Source organism: Cajanus cajan, chromosome 7, assembly GCF_000230855.2.
Source record: "Cajanus cajan strain Asha chromosome 7, NIPB_CcT2T_4, whole genome shotgun sequence".
NCBI lineage: Eukaryota > Viridiplantae > Streptophyta > Magnoliopsida > Fabales > Fabaceae > Cajanus > Cajanus cajan.
Window position 1 is genome coordinate 50,286,663 of NC_138523.1, and position 23,592 is coordinate 50,310,254.

The window sequence follows — 23,592 nt, forward strand, 5'->3', positions numbered from 1 at the left end:
CTTTTGAAAAAAATATCTACAATTACAAAATAAACAACTCATAAAAGTTTCCCAACCCCCTAATTACTAGCATGAAAATTATGCAATGCTTTAATTTGACGCGAAGTTTTCAAATTACAAGCATGCAGCATTTTTAAATTGACATTAATATTGTTGTCAGCCTGCAGTGTTTTAATTGTATCAATATTTAGTCGCAAATAACAAGTATTGTATATAATGTATGAGTATTTTTAGATGTAAGTAATATTTGTAAATATACAAATTCAAATTTATGAGAAAACTATACAAATCATATAAATACTTAAATGTAAGTAATTTTTTAAATTAAAAAAAAAGTAAAAATAATCAATGAATAATGAAGTCACAGTCACGAGGGGGGAAAACTAATACTCCAAGTTTTGTCTGTTTAAAATGTATGTTTAGTCAATGAATTTTAGATTACTTGATTCGACGAATTACAAATATAGTGGTTTATTATTCACATCAGCTTAAAGTGCATGAAACCTAAAGCAAAATTTAAGAAAAAAATTGTTTACTTTTAGTTAAGAGAGTTATATGGTGAACTTTTTTTTACCTATATATATATATATATATATATATATATATATATATATATATATATTGTAACTTTTTTTTGTTTTATAAAAATAATAATAACTATTTTTCTACTGGTAGGCCTAAAATTTAAATTGTAAGAGTCTTACCTTTGATGAATCCGATTATTCATTAAATAACAAATTGACTCAATCTAACCAATTAATTTTATTTTATTTTTTTATAATTAGATGGATTAGTTGGAGTTATAGATGAATAAATTAGACGATTAATGAATAAATAGATAGAATTACTACTACTATATGTCTTATGTGTATCCATATAAAAATAAATTAATATTTGATTTTTAGGGTAAAAAAAACTTGTCTGTATATGTATTGTGAGAATTAAAACTAGATTCCTTTGTTGTTTGAATCTAACAAGTATTTTTGGTAGAAAATTTGAGGGTAAAGAATCTAACATGTTAACCAAAACTTGAGGCTAAATTAACGGAATCTTTTGTCCAACAAAATAGTTGTCCTATCGATGAATTCAACAGATAACAGATTACACGAAACCTCGTTCGAACGTGGTGTCACGACTGTGCCTTTGGCGGGTCCCACCACGACTAATTCACTTTCCATTGTCTCTTTTCTATTGCCGCTTTCCCATCATGGCATTCCTTGAAGCAGAAGCTCAAACCCCTTTTGTTGTCAAGTCTCAAAAACCTCTATTCCATTCATCTTCAACGTTTCTGTTCACTCCAACTCCAACATGATGTGTAGGTGGATCACTAACTCGAAGCATATGTGGCTTCTCATTGTGGCTTCGAGCTTGTTCCTTGGGATGATGCAATGCCAAGAAGTGAATGACTATGACCAAATTGATAGCCCTGCTGTTCTTCCCCTCATTACTCAGCTTGTGTATAGTCAAATCTCCAACTTGACTTCAGTTCTCAGTCAAGAAATAAGTAGAGAATCCACTTTCTGTGTCAAAGATCCGTGAGTATTTTTCAATCTGTTTGGTCACTTTGGTAGCCTTGTGAGCTGGGGTGGCACGCATAGATATTAGACAGTTTAGTTATGAGGATGGACAAATAGATCAGGGAGTCAAATCATGGTAATTGTTGGCATTTGGATGGTCATTGTCTTGATTATTAGTAAGAATCAATGTTTTTCAATGTATCGGATAAATTGGGTTACTAGAGGAAAGCTCAAAACTCTAAAATCGCTTCATTGAGTTTATATAAGATGGTGATGGACATGTTAGTGAAAAATGCAGTTGATGTTGAAGTGAATCATGTTAAGTTATTCTGCTGCAAATTTATAAGCCTTTTAGAATGAGGGTTGAAAAAGGATAGGGAGAGAGATAGGTATTTCGTGATAAAGGAAATCAACAATAGGTAGTACTTATTTCACATTTGAGTTAGTTTTTGACCCAGAGTTAACCATTTGAGCTGGGGCTCCTGCTTTTGTTTCATATAAAATATTAAAGAAAAGCAGTTGAATTGATTTGTCTTATAGGGTACATTTAAATTTGAATGTGAAACTGAATTTTCTCGTTTCAGGGATGCTGATTGGAATCAAGCATTTAATTTTTCATCTGATTTGGGCTTCTTGGCATCTTGCCTTAAGAAGACTAAAGGTAAGAGAATACACTCTCTTTTTTTCCTATCATTTCTTTCATTTTCTGTATTCTGCTTCGGAGCAGCCAACCTGACATGTTCTTGATTTAGCCAGAAAATCTAAATGACACGTCCATAGATGAGACAATAGGAAAAGAACTGTCTTCTAATCACAGACCATCATATACAGTATGCTGGTTGACTTTTACAATAAATATTTTAAAAGTCATACCAATAGTATTTTGTGGTTGGTTGACAATATAAAACTGTTTTACACTAACAGTTTATGACTCTTAAACTCATCCATAAATATAAGGAAACAGACATTTTTAAGACTACTACACGCTTATTGGCCTTTGAGGATGAAAATTATGGATGTATTATAACGAATATGGATGTAACTTGAAAGGGATAAATATTTCACTTTATTTTGATCTTGAGTAGGGACTAGGGATGTTGGTAATTAGTACAACTGAGATGACTAGATGAGAGAAATGAGCAACATTTGATATTCTGTTTAATACCGGAAACCTGTTTGTCTCATGACACAACTCTTATCAGTCTTATGCTTTGGATTCTGATGATTTGACAGGAGATATTACAAAACGTTTGTGTACTGCAGCAGAAGTGAAGTTTTACTTAAATAGTTTATTGGGGAAAACTACAAGTGCCAATTATTTAAAGCCTAACAAGAACTGCAATTTAACTTCATGGGTCTCTGGTTGTGAGCCAGGATGGGCCTGTAGTGTTCACTCGAGCCAGAAGGTTGACCTTAAAAATTCCAAAGAGATGCCTACAAGAACTTCAAACTGTCAAGCATGTTGTGAAGGCTTCTTTTGTCCTCATGGTATCACATGCATGATACGTAAGTATAATGAATGAGAATCTGTAAAATTCTTGCTCCATTATAGATGACTTCAAATAGCTTCTATAGGATAATATACCAAATTTTATTCAACTTTTAAGCATCTTCAAGCTTTTTTATATTTTTTAATTGTAAACATTCAATGAAGAGTTTTTGAATAGATATTCAAGGGTTTGCTTTTCAAATTTTCTGTGTAATTCATATCTTTGGAAGTATAACTTGCGTTAGTGTACGTGTATGTATGTGTATCACGAGCAGTTTCTGCAATGAGAAGCCTATATTACTGAACCAGAATGACATCAATTGTAATTACTAATAACGCTAGTGATTGTCTGTGTCCTATAAACTGTCTCTGATACTTCTATTCTATCTTTTTGGGGCATTTGAAATATTGTTCTTGAAGCATGCCCTCTAGGTTCCTATTGCCCTCTTGCTACACTCAATAAAACAACCGGCATATGTGAACCGTGAGTTTTGATTCTGGCTCAATGTTTTCTTAGTGTTTTCTTGAGTTGTTGCTTTCATCTGTTATGAAATTAATTGCTAAACATGTTTTTGCAGATATCTTTATCAGCTGCCTCCAATGCAGCCAAACCATACTTGTGGCGGAGCAAATGTTTGGGCAGATGTTAGTAGCAGTAGTGAGATATTTTGCTCAGCTGGATCATATTGTCCAACAACCACAAAAAGAATTTCTTGTAGTAGTGGGTATTATTTTGCTCCAAAACTTGATTACTCTTTTTAAGCTACCAAATTTGGATCCTAGAAATAAGAGTTTTGCTATATCCTACTAAGCATTCTTGAAATAAAGAAGTAAAAGCATTTTATATCTTGGCAAGATGTAAAGCATTCAATACTGTCTTCACTCTTCATTTGATAATTATGAATATATGAAGAGGATTTATAATTATTCAGAAAGTAACACAAAGTATTTAATCTCTTAGTTTAGTATACTTGTTCAAAGAGGATTTAATTTCTTAGAGGAAATGGCCTTGCATAGTTACAGTGGAATCCCCGGGATTTTTACCTAGCCAATGCAAAAAAAAATGATCAATTTAGTTAATTCCATAGTATACTTGTTAGACTATTTCATTATTGGGAAGTTTCTTAAATTTTTATTTTATTTTTGAAATTTCAGGCATTACTGCAGGATGGGCTCCACATCTGAGAAAAGTAAGATATCATGAATTGTGGATTCATGCAGCAGTAGATATCTGTTTAGGTCTCATATTCACTAATCAATTTTGGATGTATATATGCAGAGTACATATGACCATTTACTGATTATCTTGTAGGATGCTTCAAATTGAGTTCATGTAATTCAAACACAGCAACCCAGAATATGCATGCATATGGAATTATGCTTATTGTAAGTTGTTGGTTCTGAATCTGAATGCTAGGGTATGGAAATGAAACAATGGGATATAGTTGCATTGATAGGAATTTCACTGTTTGGGAATTTATTACTAGTAATTTGGCGGCTATTAATATTAGTGTATTTTAAAAAATTGCGAGTTGTTTGGCTTTTAACAATTTAGGACTTCTTCCAAATGAAACTGGGTTTGCCTATTTAAGGATGGATGAGTACTGATTTTTAGAGACTTAAAAACTTGAATTGAGAATTGAAAATTTTCCTAGACTTTTTTTCCCACTCCTTAGTATACATTTTACCCATTCTCTATATCTCCATCTTTCAATCTCTCTCTCCAAAAATTCTTTCCTTTCCTTTGATCTGCATCACTGAGAAGTCAAACTTATATTTTAGTTCATTAAGTTGTTAGTTTAATTGATTATCAAAGGGAACAACAACAATATTTTGTGACTAAAGTAGCTGTATTGGACATATGCTCACTCACAAAAATTTTGTATATTTATTATTTAATGGTTCCTGCTTTTTATAATGCAAAGATGATGTATGAGTCATGCTCAATGCTTAGTACCATGTCACATCGAGAAATAGATAGGCGTACATGTGCACACACACAAATACCATGTTGGTAGAAGTTAACACTCTTTAACTGCTTATGCAGGCTGCTTTGAGTACTTTGCTACTCATTATTTACAATTGTTCTGACCAAGTTCTGACTACTAGGGAAAGAAGAGTGGCCAAATCTAGAGAAGCAGCAGCTAGAAGTGCAAGGAAGACTGCAAATGCACGCCAAAGATGGCACTTTGCAAAAGATGCCACCAAGAAAGGTGCAATGGGGCTGCAAGCTCAACTATCACGCACCTTCAAGAAGGATGCAGCAACTCTGGAAAAGATTAAGATTTTGAATCAAACAACTTCTGAAGCAGATGTTGAATTGTTGCCACATTCGCGACCTACAGCTTCAAGCATCAATATTCCAAGTTCATCTGCAGCGCCAAAGGAAAAGGGAAAAGAATCCAGGGGTCTAATGCATATAATACATGAAATTGAAAATGATCCTGATATTAACGACAACATTAATACAGAAATAGAAACTAGAGATAAAAGTGTTCCAGCAAATGTGTCAAAGGGAAAACAAGCGCATACTCATAGCCAAATTTTTAAGTATGCATATGCTCAACTTGAAAAGGAGAAAGCTCAGCAACAAGAAAACAAGAAACTTACCTTCTCAGGAGTAATTAAAATGGCTACAAACACTGAAAAAAGGAAAAGGCCTTTAATTGAGATTTCATTCAGGGATCTGACTCTTACATTGAAAGCTCAAAATAAACATATATTGAGATATGTTACTGGGAAAATTAAACCTGGCCGCATCACTGCTGTAATGGGTCCATCAGGGGCTGGCAAGACAACATTTCTTTCTGCTCTAGCCGGAAAGGCATTGGGATGCTCAGTCACTGGTTCAATTCTTATAAATGGAAGGAATGAATCAATCCACTCCTTTAAGAAAATTACTGGCTTCGTGCCACAAGATGATGTAGTTCATGGAAACCTGACAGTGGAAGAGAATCTCTGGTTCAGTGCACAGTGCAGGTATATTGCATTGTTGGACATTTTAAAGTATCCATTTTCTCACTGAAGTATTTCAAATATAAATGTGTATATTTTCTCCCTTAATCAACCCGGGATGGAGTTTCCATTAGTCATATAGCACTAAGCATGATTATAATTTAAGGGGAGTCTGTTTCATTTAAATGGGATGTTTAAGTCATCTTATAGACTTTTAAGCTTTCTCAATTTTCATCATACTTTAATTTTAGATACTCTAGCAAGAATCAATACTTTTGAATTTCTCATCATCATCATAGATGTATACCCACTATATCAGTTTTCTTTTGTCTTGCCTTGCTTGTCTTGCCGTTCTCTTCTAATACTTGTACATAAGATATTGTTTATGGTAGCTTTTGTGTGTTTGTATATGTGCTGATTCAAATGTATTTTTGTTAAAGGCTATCTGCTGACTTGTCAAAACCAGAAAAAGTATTGGTTGTTGAAAGAGTTATTGAATTCTTGGGGCTTCAATCTGTGCGTAATTCCCTGGTTGGAACTGTGGAAAAGCGAGGGATCTCTGGAGGCCAAAGGAAGCGTGTAAATGTTGGATTGGAAATGGTTATGGAACCTTCACTCTTGATCTTGGATGAACCCACATCTGGCTTGGACAGTGCATCATCTCAGCTCCTTCTAAGAGCACTAAGACGTGAAGCTCTTGAGGGAGTGAACATTTGCATGGTGGTTCATCAACCCAGGTAAATTTTAATTCCATGTCTGCATAATTGGTATATTGCTTGCCTCATTGCTCATTTTTTTCCCAGCTACCATTTACAGTACTAGAATTTTATTTTATTCTTAATGTTTCGTGGGCTTTGATGCATGTATACTTCAAAATTGGTGATGTATCTTTATTGTACCCGTACCAGATACCGATACACACATTATACCTTTGTATCAAAACTTGAATTTTTATATTTTAACATTCTATAATAACACTTCTAATTGTGATTTGTAATCATGAATTATAACACTTCTGTTTGTGATTTGTTAACAGTAAAACTACTGTCCTTTTGATTTATTAATGACTGTAACTTTCTGCTTCAGCTATGCTTTGTTCAAGATGTTTGATGATCTGATACTTCTGGGAAAAGGTGGTCTTACTGTCTATCATGGATCTGCCAAGAAAGTTGAAGAATACTTTTCAAGCTTGGGGATCATTATTCCGGAGCGGATTAATCCCCCAGATTACATCATTGACATTTTGGAGGGTATAGCAGCACCTGGTGGAAGCTCAGGACTCAGTTATAAAGAGCTTCCAGTTAGATGGATGCTTCAAAATGGATATCCAATACCTCTTGATATGAGGCAGAATGCGGTTCAATTTGAAATTTCTGAGAGTGTAAATTCAGCTAATGTAACAGATTCCAATGGATCTGATCACGTGGAAAAAACCTTTGCTGGAGAATTATGGCAAGATATGAGAAACAATGTGAAACTGAGGGGGGAGAAGATCAGACTCAATTTTTTTAAATCCAAGGATTTATCTAACCGGAAAACTCCTGGTGTATTCAAGCAATATAAATATTTTCTTATAAGGTGCTGTCATCATTATTTCTCTTCTCATGCCCCATTTGGTACTGTGATCTTTTATAGGAGAAAGAGTAGCTTATAAAATCTTAATAAAGCACATGTCTGTTCAATTTGGCATTTGCATTTTCTTGTTAGTTGCTGGTACTTACTCGATACTAATGTCATTTCAGGGTTGGGAAGCAGCGATTACGAGAAGCTAGGATCCAAGCCATAGATTATCTTATTTTGTTAATTGCTGGAGCCTGCTTAGGATCACTTACCAAAGCAAGTGATCAAACATTTGGTGCAGCTGGGTACACCTATACGGTGATTGCTGTATGTAAGTCATATAAATATCATTTCAATTAATCTACCTAGCATTCATGTGAGCAACGCTTTGTTCTAATCTTTTGTTGTTAATTTCAGCTCTTCTATGCAAAATAGCGGCCTTGAGATCATTTTCCCTGAATAAATTACACTATTGGAGGGAGAGTGATTCTGGCATGAGCAGCTTGGCTTATTTTCTCTCCAAAGACACAATTGATCATTTTAATACAGTGATCAAGCCTGTGGTGTATCTTTCTATGTTCTATTTCTTCACCAATCCAAGGTCAACTTTTGCAGATAATTATGTTGTGCTGCTTTGTCTTGTGTACTGTGTCACTGGCATAGCATATGCATTGTCCATACTTTTTGAACCTGGTGCAGCTCAGCTGGTAATACAAATTTTACCAACCCCACAACTAAATTTACTCATCATTATGTTTCCATTTCTCCTCTAACACATTTCTGTTTCTTTTTACAGTGGTCAGTACTTCTTCCAGTTGTTTTGACACTAATTGCAACACAACCAAAAGAGAGCAAAATTTTGAAGAATATAGCTAGTTTATGCTACTCTAAGTGGGCTTTACAAGCATTAGTTGTTGCAAATGCTGAAAGGTAAACTGTCCAGGACGATTCTTGATTTATTAAATCACTAAATAGCTTGAAGAAAAAACTAATTTGATATGTTTGGCTTTATTGGAATTAGATGTTATTAATGCATATTCCAAGAAAAGGTTTTGAGTCGTACCTGCAAAAATAAAAGAACAAGAAGAGTGATAGATAGTTCTTGGTATTAGTTAATTAATTGTTAACAGTAAAACATTTGGATCTGGATACTGAACATGCTGTTAATTTCTTTTATGCTGCAGGTATCAGGGAGTGTGGCTCATAACACGTTGTGGTTCACTTTTGAAAAGTGGATATAATCTTCATGATTGGAGTTTATGCATATCCATCCTTATTCTAATGGGTGTAATTGGCCGGGTAGTAGCATTTTTCTGTATGGTCACCTTCCGAAAGAAATAAGACCAAGCTTCAGGCTACCAAATTTTATGTCTTACAAATGAGTTGTACAAATTAGAGAGGGCAGTATGACCAAAAGCTAATGGGGATTACATTAGGACTCATCATTTGAAGAATGTCAGATAATTTTTTTGGGGCTGATACTGGTTATCGGCCTAAATATGCATGTTAGACGTGATCAGTTAGTCGAGTCATAGTTGAATTCCATTTAGATTGTGTTTGTATTCTAGTGAATTTAATTTTCACTGCTACTAAATTTAGTAATTAATTGATTAGTAAAAGTGTAGAACCAAGAAAGTCTAAAATTATTGCAGCATGATACGTCGGAATGATTGTAATATTGTAATACCTCCGGTACTTTTATATATATATATATATATATATGAGGGTATATATATATGAAAAAGGTTCAAACGATACTGGTGTAACTTTTACTAAATATTACATCGTTCAATAACTTTATATTAAATGTTAATTTTGTAAATCTAATCGTTAAATTGAAAATCCATATCACTTTATATATTTATGTCAAATTTTGTTAAAATTTAACAACTTGAAAATAATAAAAATATTCATATTTTTTTATATTTTAAAAAGTATATATTACATCAATTTTATTTTATAAAAATGAAGTATCAAATCATCTTGGATTAATATAAATTTTTTTATATATAATTTAATAGTAAAGAACTTTCAATCTAACGATTGAATTTATAAAACTCACATTTAATATAAAATTATTAAGCGGTATAATATTTAGTAAAAATTACACCGGTATCATTTAAACTCTGTCTCTCTCTATCTATCTATCTATTTATATATATATATATATATATATATATATATATATATATATATATATATATATATATATATATATATATATTGGAGCACTTTTTGTTCTAATTATAAGAAACACATTACAGCTTTCATATATTGTTGAGGTTTATAGCTCATCGTAAAAACAAACCCGTATTTGAAATGAATAATCACTATGTGAAATGTAACTTTTCTTATGTTGTTTCATTTGTGCATCAAGAACAGTCAGCACTTATAAACATAAAAGATCACAATCCCCAACATAAAAGGACCAAATGTGGAGAGAACTAAAAAAATAGTATAGATACAATACAAGTACTGGAGCAATAAATATACAATAACACTGTTTATAATGTGAAAAACAAAAAAAGTTTTCTGCTGTTTTGAAACTCTAGCTTGTAAATAATGGAAGCCAGTGCCTCTTTAAGAACTGCCAGTATCGGAATTTGAACATCTCAAATGCTCTCTCTACAACTTCATTATATAAATCTGATAAGCTTGTGTCATGCGATCAATCTATGGTTCAACTGCCAACTTCAGCAAATTACTAAATTTAACCTAGCAATATTAAAGAAAAAGATAAATTATAATTTCAGCATAATTATAAAACATATGATCCGATTCTAAAAAAACCTATGACTATAATTATAAGTTATTATCCAATGACTTAAAAACTTCAGGACAAAATTTTAGAAACAGTTCTATAGGTGCTTTTATGTTCTTTAATCAAAATTGGAGTTTAACCTTGATAATTGATATAAAACTCCAATTCTAATTGAAGATCAAACACTAAAAGTACCTATAGTCTATGGAACTGCATGTAAGTTTTGCCCAAACCTTTAATAACAATATAGTAAGTTTAATAGAGCAATTATACTTAAATTAGTACTATGATACACTTAAAAGAAACGTATTACCTAATCACTACTTGAGTAACTGTGTGGTAGTCATTTCCAAATAATGTCACCCAGAAATTTGAGAGCTGGAACACCTCTTATCTCTACATCAACGAGTGGTGCCTGGATCATCAATAAGCTGGAGAGATCTGGATCATTCTGAATAATATCAAGAGCACGCATCTGATCCTGGAATGTTTGTACATAGTATGTTAAGTTTTCACCCTTTAAATAAAAATGAATAGTGGATGTAAGACATGAGTTTTTCTCTCCCTTCTCTTTCAAGTTGTTTGATGTGCTCAGCTATCAGTTTCTCAGTCATAGCAACAATGTGTCACATGAATTACATTATAGTTAACCACTCAGATCAAATCCATGCAAAAATAAAACAGAAAACAGTTGAAGTACCTTTCTTTTCATAGCACAAAACTTGCAATCGGATGTAGACGGTGGAAGGATCTGGTTGACAATAAGTCTCTTCACAGGAACATTTTCCTTCTTCAAGGAAGCACTCAATCTAGATGACTCGCTAACTGCCATCACCTTAGGGAGTAAAGACACATATAAATGATTAAGAAATGCGCACTTAAGCTATGAACATTTAGTTAGTAAACTACAACAATAACAAAAGTCTTTTCCCATTAGATGAGGTTGGCTATGTAAATCAAATGAGGATATTTTGTTTTTTTCAAAAGCCAAACTGATTTATTACGTTTTTTTAAATTATAGGAGGTAGTTAATTCTTAAAGCAAAATAAATCTGGCAATAATAGCTCCACTTTCATTTTATAAGTGCCCAGCTCAGTTCACTTCTTTCTTCTTTACTTGTCAAAAGGTAAATCAAACCCCTATAATTTAGCCTGATTTCCTTTATCACCTTTATCTTTGTTATTTATATAATTGTGATTCCCATCCCCTCAAACACTTGTTCTTTTTGAGTTTTTGTACTTAACCTCAGCTTTTCTCCATCACACAAGAATGATTCGTGGAATAGAAGGGTAGTTCCCTCAAATTTAAGGGAAATGGTATTCCCTATTAAATGATCATTCCCTTTCCATATAGCTACCAGACAATTTTAGCTCATTACGAGTCCACCACACCTGATTGCATTTAAACCTAAAAGCTGAAGTCCTTCAATCATTCTTGATAGGATTGGCTACACTAAATTACAAGTCAAATCACCATTATATTGTTATATGCACCAGTTATTCAAATATTAGTCAGTTGTTGAACACATTTATAAGTCATACCGTGGGGATTGTAACAATGACAAATTCAGTTGTTGAACACATTTATAAGTCACACCATGGGAATTGTAACAATGACAAATTCAGTTGTTGAACACATTTATAGGTCATACCGTGGGGATTGTAACAATGACAAATTCAGTTGAATCAGTATCACGAAAGAGATCCCGCACTTTTATCATCCTCTCCCTAAGTTTCTCCAATTTGTCAGACTGCATAATCAAGATATAGCAAATGGTGAGCATATTATGATGAAACTAAATGCAACACTAACACAGGTATAAATCTTACCGCATTCTGCCGGGTTTCTTCTTGCCCAAACACGGATTTAATTGCTGAGGTAGCGGAAGCTATCTTTTGTCTTAGCTGCAGCAGAATAATTGGTATCAATGACTATTGAAATGATAATTCTGGGCTTGGAACTTGGAAGTAGAAAGTATTGGGGGCTAGGGGATGGGGAGAAAGAAAGTCTGGAAGTGCTCTTATGCTGCTTCGACAGTTCACTAATAGAAGGAAGATTAAATACGATTAAGTACACGTGAGCCCTTGTATCAATACACATTTTGGGCATCTGTCACTAAACTTTCAATGAAATCTCACCAAGAATCGGGCATCTTTACATAATGCTTGCACAGGGGGCAGGGAAGATAGAGTTGTCAATACCCAATAGAGAAGTTTCAACAATTATTTCTTTCTGCTTTTGACAGATGGCATGCTAAGTATAAATGTATCAGATTTATATCATAAATGAAAAGAAATTCAAGATTTACGCTTCAAATAATGGGAAATATAGGCATAAGTTGGCTAAGGAACGAGGACAACCTTGGAAGAAAGTAAACAATAGAACTCCAACAATTTCCAATCACAATTTGATGAGAAGAGATTCTCTCAAGTGGAAAAAAAAAAAAAAAAAAACTTGAGATCCTTAAGTGTTAAAATCTCACCCTTGTTTTTTTTAAATCCCCACTTTATACTAACAATAAATTATATTCAATATTTTTTTGAATGGCTAGGATGTAGGATCTCATCCAATGAAAATGTCCCTGGAGAGGATCCATTCCCCAATTTGATACGCATCTTCACAGGTAAACTAACAATTCAAGACTGGCTGATTAGCAGGGAAATTTGCATTCGATGCTTATAGCTTCCAGAACATAAATACTTCATTCGAAACAAGATCTCAGACATTGTGTGGATTATCAAGCTCAGTATTTTATCCAGTGGCTTCTAAAGGACATGAATCAACTGTAATTTAGATAACCATGGGGCGAGGAGGAGTTTGTTACTATTAAAATTAGCACTCTTACCTTCAGTATCTTCCCGATGGATGCATCCAAGAAATCAGGCAATGACAACAATCGCAATGTATGACCCTGTTCACGGACATAAGTAAATTTTATGAGATAATGTTCAACACAAAGGTGACGCGAAATATATAACTATCAGCTTCTTGCTCACCGTAGGTGCTGTATCAAATACTATTCGAGTAAACATGCTATACTCCTGTGAATCAAGAAATTGCATAACCTGACAAGAGGCTTTAAATTGTTAGAAGAGCCAAAAAATAATTATTACATGAATAATTAGCAATGGAATAAATAACCACAGCACATAAAATGCATGCCTTGGAGATTGCAATGGCTTCATCCAGTCCAGGAGGAGGTGAATCCAGTAACTCTCCCAGTTTTAGCTCTCCCAACTTTTGCAACCAAAACATGCATAAATCAATTAAAACATCCACTTAGAAGATATACATAACAAGAAGTGCTGACAGCATCTCAATAAATTTTTACCTGGTCTGCAATCATTCCAAGACCCATGCCATCCATGAAGTCTTTGACTCCAGTTCCACCATTTTTTTGGGCAGCATTTCGAAACTCTTCCCTAGATTTCTCAGGGTTTATCTGTAAAGGAAGTAAGGAACTACAAACTTAAATAAGTGAAGAGTGGTATTATATTAACCGACATGCACATATTCTCACAAAAATACCAATCATGTAATAGATAAATTGGATGCTAAATATTAGCTAATTTATTCTACAAAAATGCCAGCTTACTTCAAGAGCAAAAAGTGGATAATCAGGTCCTTCCACAGGCACCAACGCACCCCCTGTCAAATCCTAGAGTACAAATTGCAAAACTTGTGTCATGCAGAGCATAATCCAACTGTATCTTGAAGCAGATAACATGTAAGCATCTTCAGAACTATAAGAATAAGAATACACATGTAATTAACCTGAGCAAAAGAATCACTCAAAGAATGTGCTGGATCAGTGGAAACCACAAGAGTGGGGTGTCCATTATTGGCAAATTTAACAGCGAGTGAAGCTGCACAGCTTGTCTTCCCTACACCCCCTTTCCCTCCTAGCATGTAATACTTCCTCGTAGTCCCAGAAACCATCTCATCAAACCCTGATGCAGCTTCTGTAGTAGAAGCCACTGATCTCACTGATAATAAAAAACAAGGTATCAAATACTCGATAGACAATAAATAGGTGTCTCAAAAGCACAAATTGCATAAGAGAAACATCTCTTCCTCGGTATCTTACCTTAAAGCTAGCACTGAAAGTCTGAAAACATCGTGCAATCTCAAATTTAAAGCAAAACTACAATTCTTACTTCCAAAAAAGCAGTGAAACAGCTAAACAGAACCATCATTATTCATTCACACAGCACAAAGTTAGACACAAATTATGGTGGACTCTAAACTAGTCCGTCATACAAAACGATACAAAACCTACCCATTTAATTAAAAAATAAAGAGAAATTAGAATCCTGCAAAAAAATAGATGATCAGAAAAATCACTACATATCTCCCCATTCCTTTACTTAACTTATTTTTCCATACCATATCTCTCAATCAATTTCAAATAACTTGCTACCTTCTCTACTCCCCTGAAACACCAATATCCACACCCCTTGACTAGACGAACAAAAGGGATAACATATCAATTCATGGACATACCAAAATAACAAAATAACATTACTGGGCTCAGCTCATTCAATGTAATACACCAACATCAGCAAGTGACAATCCCACCAATATGAAAACACTGAATCATAAAAACCCAAAAACTGAAAACAAAAATATATCTCAAAACGAATAAGAGAAGGCGAGAAAACCTTGAAATGACTTAGTGGGGGGTTTAGTGGAAGCAGAAAAGGAAACAAAGGTGACAGCTTTGGGGAGACGATGAAGAAGAGGAGGGTTGGGCGCGAAGGAGAGAACACCCTTTATGGCCATGGAGTTAGTTATGTGAAGAGAAGATGAAATGACAGAGCGACACGCCATTTTTCGTAATCGAAACTCACTTTGCCTTTCGTTTTGGTTCACTTGCACAGCGCCGTGACAGGTTTCTCTTTTTATCGATAAATAGATAAATGAAGAAAGAGGAGCCCAATGCTTTGCAAACACTGTTTGGTAAATAGCTGCATGTGCAATTTTCATAGGTTTAAAATCAACTCAAATCAAAGGGAAAAAATTGAAAACCCATTAAACTGAAAAAGGTATAAGAAATCTTTTTTTTTCATTTTGTTTTGATTTCCAATCTTTGTATTAAAAATGCATTAAAGTTAACTGCAGATTTAATATATTTAGCTATATTGTTTTTTCTTAATATACCTTCATAAAATCCATTTTTAAAAATTTAAAACTGCAAATAAATTTCATTTTTAAATGACAAATACTATTAATGAGAAATCGTGAATTGTTTTAACGTAGTTAATAATCCCAAGTTTAATTTCTTCTCATAGCAGAAATATCTTAATTTGTGTTAGTGTGATGAAGTTATTAAATTATTATTGTTGGCTCTCTAAGGAGAAGAAAAAAAAAAATTCTCTCTTTTTTTTCTTTTAATATATTGAAAGTGAAATTTGAGGAAGGTAATCCTTTAGTCCCTGAACTTTCTGTGGATGATCAATATTTCAAATAACTATGTGAGCCTTGACCATAATTCCATCCACCATGAAACTTATAGCTGGTAGCAAAACATTTACTCTATTGTCTCATTGAGACCTCATTTATTAGAAGCAAGGCATTCCACTGATTCCATAAAGGGAGAAAGCCTTTTATGTATCTATATATTTTATATATTGATTTCTATCCAGTACACTTGGTAAGGTAAAAGCTCCCCTATTTACTTGATTTCCAAAATTAGAATTCTACTGTACTTGCCCTGACTATTTATAAATTAAAATAGAAATTTATAGATAAAAATAAAATATAAGGACTAATATATAATTTTATTTATAACAATATATAAAAAAAATATCTTCTATTTTGGTTTCTATTATTTTCAAGACAATAATACTATTAATAATTAACCATAAATATGTAACCACTAAAAAAAGAAAAGATAAATGCTCTTTTTTCTTTATATTCTTTTATTCATCACTCGACTGCAAAGTGGGCTCAAAATGTCTTTTTCTTTTAACTTTATTTATTTCATTTTTATTATTTAAATAAATGTGTAAAGATGCAAAATCTTATTTTCCTCTAGTTAATAATAATGAATATTCTGCATATTGAATAAAAATAGATTAAAAATACTTTTTATTGAGGAAAAAAATTATAAAAATAAATTGAGATTTCAACCTTATTTTTATGATGTGTCAAAATTTAAAAATTCAAAATTAAACTTAAAATGGAATTCGTTAAAATTATAGTGTATTGGCTTTCAATTATCTAAAATTTATATCTTTAATTTGAAGAATATAATTAAAACACGTCAGACAAAATTTAGTAGTACTCAATTTAATCTAAAAAATTTCACTTCCAAAGAAATTTCACATCTGAAGTCAAAAAAATCATGAAGAACGCAAACCCAAACTAGATCCCTATCATTTATTTCAACACATGATAATAGATAATTATATACATAAAGAGGTAATATCAATCATTTGATTTATTATCTATGCTTCTGTTACTTCGACATTTTCTCCCGAGTATCGGTTCCCACGGACCATTTTCTCTTGACAATTTGGCCACCCAAGGTTTTCTCAAAACAAACTACTTAGCATTTATGCAACAAAGGAAATTGAGATGAGTACATAAATTTAACCATTAGAAACGGGGATATAACTTTTGAAACGATGTTCTAGTTTAAGCATTTAGGCACCAAAGGAAATAACTACCATTCCTCCTAAAATCTCAGTTCTACTCAAATAAATCTGTTGTTTCCATAAATTCCTTTCCAGGCATAAGTCCATACATAAAAGCATTCCTTCAACAGCCACCAAAAATAATTGATAAAGGAACAGTTCATTGAATATGTGGCTTTGTTGTATTGGGAAACCAATAGACAGAAGAGCTGAGTTTACAAATACCAGCTATTGTTGCACTCCCTTACACTTCCAAGCTCTCAGTGAGACCCTAATGCAGAAAATATATTTGTTCAAATTGTACCCTTCAAGGTTTTCTTCCAGCTAAATCTTCCAATGTAAGATTCAGTGTGTCAATTGAACCTCTTTTAACTTCTTCTCCACGAGCAGCCAGGAAATCCTCAATGCTTCCTGGTTCACCAAACCACCCAAGGTGATCAGCAATCAGGTGAAGATTATTACAACCCCCACATCTTGCCACCACTACACCTTTTTCGTAAGATTCGCGACAAACCGTCTTAATGGATCTTGTTTCACAGACCTTGCAGGTGAAAATCATAGCAAGATCATGCCTTGAGGAGGTCTTCAAACTGGATTTGGCAGAAAACTTAACAGAAGAGTTCTCATTAACACTAATGGACGTAGCAACAATATCTGGGTTTGAATTTGATTTTAAGGTGTCAGCTTCCTTATTCTCTACATCTTCACAAACAGATTTGACTGGATTTGAATGTGTCGTGACCCCCCTTTGATGGAATCCATATCTGTTTAATATTGCACTGGTAGGAGAATACCAAGAAGATTCTGCCAATAAACACCATTCAGATATTAATAAGAAAAACTCACACACACAAGGGAATGCACAAAGAGAGAGAGTGAGAGAGAACTGAAACTTCTTCATTTTTTAATGCATAAACTTCAGATATTAGCTGAATGATCAGAAAATGGCTTTAACTCGAACAGATATTAATCAGAAACATATTTTTCCGCAAAATGAATAAAGAGGAAGACATGAGATTGCTTAGAGCAAGTCCAACTCAAGTTAACAACATCTACCTACACTTTCCTGTTGTTCTGAAAACAGCGTTTGCTTTGCATTATAGGAGATGCAAGTGTCAAATTCTGTTTATAAAATCTAGGAATTCTTTAGCATATATTTTCATTTCCTTTTGTCCAGTGTTTTGAACGAAATCGATCAATGAATCAGAAAGTTAATTCAAGGCATTTTTCAAAAAACAAACAACCCAAATAAAAAACAACAAATATTTACAGGTATTATAACAGAACAAGCAAATATTGAAAAACTTTAGTACCGAATTCGATTTCTAAGGATTAAAAAAATAAAATAAAATAAAACAAAAGCAAGCAATCCTAACACCCAGCTATTTGTTATCTAACATCTGAAGCTTCAATTCCCAGCATTGACACTTGATGTTAAAGAGGGTTGGCTACCCTAAGCAGCTGGAGCACTAGTACTACAAACAAATCAAGCCAAATTTTTAAAAAGATATGCTTTTTGGAAAAACTATGACTAAGAAAACCATAACAATAAAGGTTTGAAGCTAAAGCTATCAAGAATCCCTGAAAACATCATCTTTGATAAACCCAGAACTTTTTAGAAGCAGTTATGAGAAGCTCTACAAATAAAATAATTACCAAAAGAAATTAACATAGAGAGAAAAAGGTAAATCCCCAATTAACTTAAATTAAGTTTGAAGAGATTGGAAAGCACATAGAAGCTATTCAGTTAAGTAGAAAAAAAAGAGCGCAGAGGTATCGGAAAATAATGAAGGTGGGGAACATGCCTTGAATGATGGGGTGATGTGTTTGTCTCGAAAACATTGACATCACTCGCCTCTGCAACATCCTTGCCGCCATACCTCAAGGCTGTTTGGTACGCTGTTATGTTCAGACCTCCTACTTTCTGACTTTTTGGGCTTTCTTCTTTTCCATTATGCCACTTTTGGGCTTTTGAGTTTTCGGATTGGGCCCATACAGCAAGACTGGGTAATGAAAACTGTCTACAACTCTGGTTTCACCAAATTAAATAATTTATTTTAATAAATATTTTTCTATTTGTGAATGTAGTAAAATTGTGAGTGAGTAAAAATATAAGCCCTCTCAAGAACAATCAAATGGCAGAAACTGAGGTAACATGCATATGCAACTATGCAAGGGTTTAATATAGTTGTATTTATTCGATTCATATTTTGACATTTTCGTCTTTGGTCCAATTTTGGAGTAAAAACTAGAGATATATAGATGATGATTACTAACAGCACTAGCACTACTCATTCTCAAATCGATAATAAGATAGCGAATGATGGTACGACTTATAATCCTTGGAATAAGCCGAAGTCAGCCGAAAACCGCAATCAAGTTAGGAATGATGACTGATCTTGACTGAAAAAATGTCAAAATGGCAACTATAACTGATAACTCGTGTTGACTGAAACTTGATGACGCCACCCTGACATGCTCATAAATAATTGTGAACCGCCCAAGGTTGAACTCAAATACTACTTTGCTACCTTAATTTCTCTATTCAAATCTGCGTTATTATGTTTATGGTGGTGTCCCAAACAGCACTCCATCCAAAAGCAACGAATCCTTCCATTCAAACCCAAAATTGGTTGAAATTTCCTTCATTTGCATTTTACACAATCCGTAATTATATACAAAGTATATACATCACACTCTTGCCACAATCAGTTTTTCTTTACAATAAAAAAATGTAAATGTAGGTAAAAAGAATGCAAAATCCTAAACCCTAAACCCAAAAAGAGTCACCGTGGGGCCAACGAGACCGACAAATCAATATTATTTCCCATTTTCTCATCCCACTCCTTCGATTCCAAGTACAACTTCGACACCTCAATCGAAACCCAACCCATATCCGGTCTTTCGTTCGGGTCGTTTCCTACACACTCCAACCCGACCCGAATCATTCTCTCGGCAACGCCCACGGGAAACGAATCCCTCAGCCTCTTATCCACCCACTTCCTCACGCCGCCGCTCTCCGTCACCGCCGCCCGCGCCGTCTCCACTACGCTCGTCCTCCGGTAACTACCGTCGTCGTGGAATTCGAATTTCAACGCCTCCTCCCCGCTCAGCAGCTCCAACACCACCACTCCGAAAGCGTACACGTCGCTCTTCTTCGTCGCGACGCCGGAGACCTGAAACTCCGGCGCCATGTACCCTCTCGTCCCCTCCAGCCTCGCCGTCCGGCCACCGGAGGCCTCACCGCAGAGATCCGACGCGCCGAAGTGGCAGATTTTGGCGCGCAAATTCTCCTCCGTTATGACAATGCTCGAGCTCTTGATGTGGTTGTGAACGAAACCGAAACCGGAACCGGAATCCGAACCGGAACCGGAGAAATTGTGGATGTAGTCGAGGCCGTGCGCGACGTCGGAGGCGATCTGCATGCGCGAGGACCACGTGTTGAGGTCGGTGAAGCTAGGGTTCCGGCGGTTGCGGAGGCAGTCGGCGAGGCTGGCGCCGGGGACGAATTCGTAGACGAGGAAGATGGCGGAGCCGGAGACGGAGGCGCCGAGGAGCTTGACGAGGCTGCTGTGGTGGCTCCGGCAGATGAGGGCGAGGCGGTGGCGGAGCTCCGGGAGGTCGATGGGGCGGCGGAAGGTGCGACGGAAGACGACGACGTCGCGGGCCCGGAGGGAGCAGCGCCAGGCGGAGGAGGAGAGGCGGGGATTGGAGAATTTGGCGGTGGCGGCGGAGATCTCGGAGAAGGGGTAGATGTTAGGGTTTTCGGGGAGCGTGTCTTTGAGGCTTGAGAGAGAGGCGTGGCTGGAGATGGAGGATGCGTTTGACCACTCTTTCTCTCTGCTGTTCTTCTCCTCGTATACGTAGCTTCTTGATTCCGTGATTGCCACGTCGCTCGTCGTCGTTTCGTAGTTCGACGATGACGATGTTAGTGTTCGTGTTCTGGTAGGTCGTGGAGACTCATCAGTCATGCTTGTGTTTCTTCGTGTTCTGGGTTGTACGGCGCTTGTGCTCCGTTTCGATTTGCACATCGAAGGGACAGATTCTGTCTCTAGAATCGAAGATTGTCGGATCTCATTGTTTTGTTATGTTATGAGTTATGAAAATGAGAGAAGAAGCGAAGCGTGTGTTCCTCTCTCTTTATATATATATATATATAGCTATCACTTCGCACGTGCCTTTTCTTCATACTTTCCACTTTCAAGTTTCAACATTTTCCGCTCGCACAGGTATTCAAATCTATTTATTTTTACTATAACTTACTAACTTGGGACATAGATATTCAAATCACTTCTTCAATTGAATCTAATTTGTTTTACGTCTTTAATTAATTAAATTTTTATTTTAAATTATGTTACAAATTTAAAAATAACTATTTTTTAAAAGATTAAATTGACTAAAATTTTAAAAATAATGTCAAATACCAAAAGATATAATTTAACTAATTACAATTTTATAAATTATTTTAATATATTTTTGTTAAATACATTTTTATTAATTAATAATATATCTATATTTCTTATAATCATTTATTCCTCAAAATATTCTTAAATTTTATTTTTAATTTGTACTTTTTGAAAATTACTCTACACGAATTCCTTCTTCCAACACTCATCCTTTATATTATGTGTACTTCCTTCATTCTTCTTCCGCCTCCTTTTTCCTTCTTCACATTATCAGAATTGTTCTAAAAAAAACTTTTTAAAATAGTATAAATAACATTTAAAAAAGTATCTTTTAAAAGTGTCTTAAAATATGATTTTAGAAGGAATAGCATATTATGTTATGGTTACTAAAGTTTTTATTAACAAAAAATTTGATCATAGATTGTTATGAGAAAATAGTTGATGAACCAAGAGTTTTAAATTTTTAAAGTCACTTAATTACAAATCGACATGTATTGTAAGTTTATTTTTCTTTACAATAATTTACTTAATGGTGTATTTGGATGAGAAATTTTACAAATTTAAGGAATTTTAAATTCTTAGTATTTGAATTACTTTGATTTCAATTTCTATCATTCTTATAATATTTTGTTTGGATAAGTCAATTCAAATTTCTCAAATTTTAAGTTGTTTGGTTGGATATGATAATTTGATTCCATCATGATAAAATTGATTTAAAAAATATATTTATATGTTGAGATTTTTAAATTAGATTTTATAAAGATAAATATTAACTAATTTTTAAATATTTAATAATTTTAAAAGTTAATATTAGATAATATGTAATAATTTTAAATATATTTTTGAATATTCAATAATTAAAAACATGAAAAAATAAGAAATAAGATAAAATATATAAGTGAAATAAGAAGAAAAAAAAATTAGAAATTTTAAATTCTTACTCTTTTGGGAGAATTTGAAATTTTACTATTTTAAGGAATTTCACACATGTTTAAATTTCAAATTTCTTGTAAATTCTTCATCCAAACAAGGTATTTCACCTCAAAGAATTTAAAATTCTTCAAATAAATAAATTACTTCATTTAAATTCCCCATTCAAACACACTATAAAAGTTATACTTATCATAATTTTTAATATAACTTTTTATATCAAAAGTGCATAGAGATTAAATTGTTATTATATTTATTAATAAATATTCAACTATTATTAAAAAGATATTTTCATTATCAGATTATTAATACGTACGATAATTTAAGCATAAATTACTAGAACAATAATTTATAAACATTTTTGTACTGTTACACTCAAAGGATCAAGTTGTTTCAAATAAATAAATATTTCTAAAGAAATGTTTTTTTTAATAGATAGGAATTTTTTTTTTTTGGTAACAAGAAAGCAATTGTTTAAAAACAGAAAACAAATTTTTTATAAAAAAAATCAGGCCCTCGCATAAAAAGAATTATTAAAAAATGTTTATTTTCTTAAAAAAAATACTTATTTTTAAAATAAATAAAAAATTGAGACGACCCAAAATTTGACACCAATAAGTGTTGGTACGAATATAAACTGGAAATACTTTGAGAAAATGTCTTGGATTCAATCCCGAATTCTATTCATATTTATATGGAAAATAATCCTAGAATCGTGGACTGTAAAAAAATCCAACTTCCTCCTTTTTACCATACTACCATCCAACCCAAATATATTTAAAAAATTAAAAATAAAATAAAATAAAACTGGTTTATATTTTAACAAGCGGTTCAACTAACCCGTTTTGATTGAAAATTGATCGAGTCAATTTTGAAATCCAATAAAAATTAATTTTAAAATAAGATTGATTTGGTTTTTCATAATGCAAAACCATGACACCCAATTCATTGGTAGCCGTAGCGTTTAGCAGATGAGAGGAAACTCCAAAATCAAAATTAAAAAATAAATAAGAACTCAATTTGGTATCCCACAAGTTTGAATAACGCCTCTTCATAGAATTCATAAGCCTTTCTCTTTGTTTATAATTATGCTTATCAACCCATCCCATTGGTCAGTGCCACTGCTAATTCATGTTGTTCGTTAATTATCTGACTAGAAAATTATCTCCAGTCAACTTTGTCATCAACATTCATAATTTCAAAAAGATTACAGTATACAAATTAAAAGTAGGGATAAATAATTTATTTTGCCAATTTTAACGATACTATATACAATCAGGTCTTAATTTGCATATTCTTACATCTATGCAGACAGAAAAATTGATCAAAATTTTGA

General features: G+C 33.5%; 4 protein-coding genes across 6 annotated transcripts; 1 reads left to right on the plus strand and 3 right to left on the minus strand.

Annotated features, from left to right (window-relative positions):
• Positions 1-1,087: 1,087 nt before the first annotated feature.
• LOC109810569 (ABC transporter G family member 24) lies at positions 1,088-9,180 on the plus strand. Of its 3 annotated transcripts, XM_020374052.3 has the most exons (14): positions 1,091-1,535; positions 2,102-2,178; positions 2,751-3,023; positions 3,427-3,490; positions 3,585-3,731; positions 4,162-4,196; positions 4,319-4,392; positions 5,054-5,985; positions 6,402-6,698; positions 7,048-7,539; positions 7,704-7,852; positions 7,939-8,228; positions 8,318-8,451; positions 8,706-9,180. In XM_020374052.3, exons 1-14 carry the CDS (start codon positions 1,309-1,311, stop codon positions 8,860-8,862), a joined length of 3,348 nt encoding a protein of 1,115 aa, XP_020229641.2. In that variant the 5' UTR covers positions 1,091-1,308; the 3' UTR covers positions 8,863-9,180. The 3 variants fall into 3 exon arrangements, with proteins under 3 accessions (XP_082916110.1, XP_020229641.2, XP_082916109.1); XM_083059983.1 differs by lacking the exon at positions 4,319-4,392 and having other exon boundaries at positions 3,585-3,727; XM_083059984.1 differs by lacking the exons at positions 8,318-8,451; positions 8,706-9,180 and having other exon boundaries at positions 1,088-1,535; positions 7,704-7,848; positions 7,939-8,212.
• Positions 9,181-9,941: 761 nt separating this feature from the next.
• LOC109810645 (ATPase GET3B) lies at positions 9,942-15,221 on the minus strand. The gene is made up of 12 exons (XM_020374158.3): positions 14,944-15,221; positions 14,057-14,268; positions 13,878-13,940; positions 13,614-13,724; positions 13,445-13,519; positions 13,279-13,347; positions 13,128-13,193; positions 12,112-12,186; positions 11,934-12,032; positions 10,983-11,117; positions 10,596-10,763; positions 9,942-10,236 (listed from the first exon to the last, which is right to left on the minus strand). Exons 1-11 carry the CDS (start codon positions 15,110-15,112, stop codon positions 10,626-10,628), a joined length of 1,212 nt encoding a protein of 403 aa, XP_020229747.1. The 5' UTR covers positions 15,113-15,221; the 3' UTR covers positions 9,942-10,236; positions 10,596-10,625.
• Positions 15,222-16,973: 1,752 nt separating this feature from the next.
• ZR3 (Zim17-type zinc finger protein) lies at positions 16,974-18,883 on the minus strand. Its single transcript, XM_020374102.3, has 2 exons — positions 18,726-18,883; positions 16,974-17,724 (listed from the first exon to the last, which is right to left on the minus strand). The coding sequence occupies exons 1-2, from the start codon at positions 18,796-18,798 to the stop codon at positions 17,228-17,230; spliced, it is 570 nt and encodes a 189-aa protein (XP_020229691.1). The 5' UTR covers positions 18,799-18,883; the 3' UTR covers positions 16,974-17,227.
• A 653-nt stretch (positions 18,884-19,536) lies between these two features.
• On the minus strand, positions 19,537-21,066 carry LOC109810604 (lysM domain receptor-like kinase 3). Its single transcript, XM_020374113.3, has one exon. The coding sequence runs from the start codon at positions 20,949-20,951 to the stop codon at positions 19,707-19,709; it is 1,245 nt and encodes a 414-aa protein (XP_020229702.2). The 5' UTR covers positions 20,952-21,066; the 3' UTR covers positions 19,537-19,706.
• Between the last annotated feature and the right edge of the window lie 2,526 nt (positions 21,067-23,592).

Coding starts and splice junctions, on each gene's coding strand:
- LOC109810569 (XM_020374052.3), top strand. CDS start 1,309: ATGATGTGTAGGTGGATCACTAACTCGAAGCATATGTGGCTTCTCATT. Junction 2,179..2,750: donor TTGCCTTAAGAAGACTAAAG/GTAAGAGAATAC, acceptor ATGATTTGACAG/GAGATATTACAAAACGTTTG. Junction 6,699..7,047: donor ATGGTGGTTCATCAACCCAG/GTAAATTTTAAT, acceptor TTTCTGCTTCAG/CTATGCTTTGTTCAAGATGT.
- LOC109810645 (XM_020374158.3), bottom strand. CDS start 15,112: ATGGCGTGTCGCTCTGTCATTTCATCTTCTCTTCACATAACTAACTCC. Junction 12,033..12,111: donor AAGAAACCCGGCAGAATGCG/GTAAGATTTATA, acceptor TTGATTATGCAG/TCTGACAAATTGGAGAAACT. Junction 10,764..10,982: donor TTTGTGCTATGAAAAGAAAG/GTACTTCAACTG, acceptor CAAACATTCCAG/GATCAGATGCGTGCTCTTGA.
- LOC109810604 (XM_020374113.3), bottom strand. CDS start 20,951: ATGTGCAAATCGAAACGGAGCACAAGCGCCGTACAACCCAGAACACGA.
- ZR3 (XM_020374102.3), bottom strand. CDS start 18,798: ATGGCGGCAAGGATGTTGCAGAGGCGAGTGATGTCAATGTTTTCGAGA. Junction 17,725..18,725: donor ACATCACCCCATCATTCAAG/GCATGTTCCCCA, acceptor GTTTATTGGCAG/AATCTTCTTGGTATTCTCCT.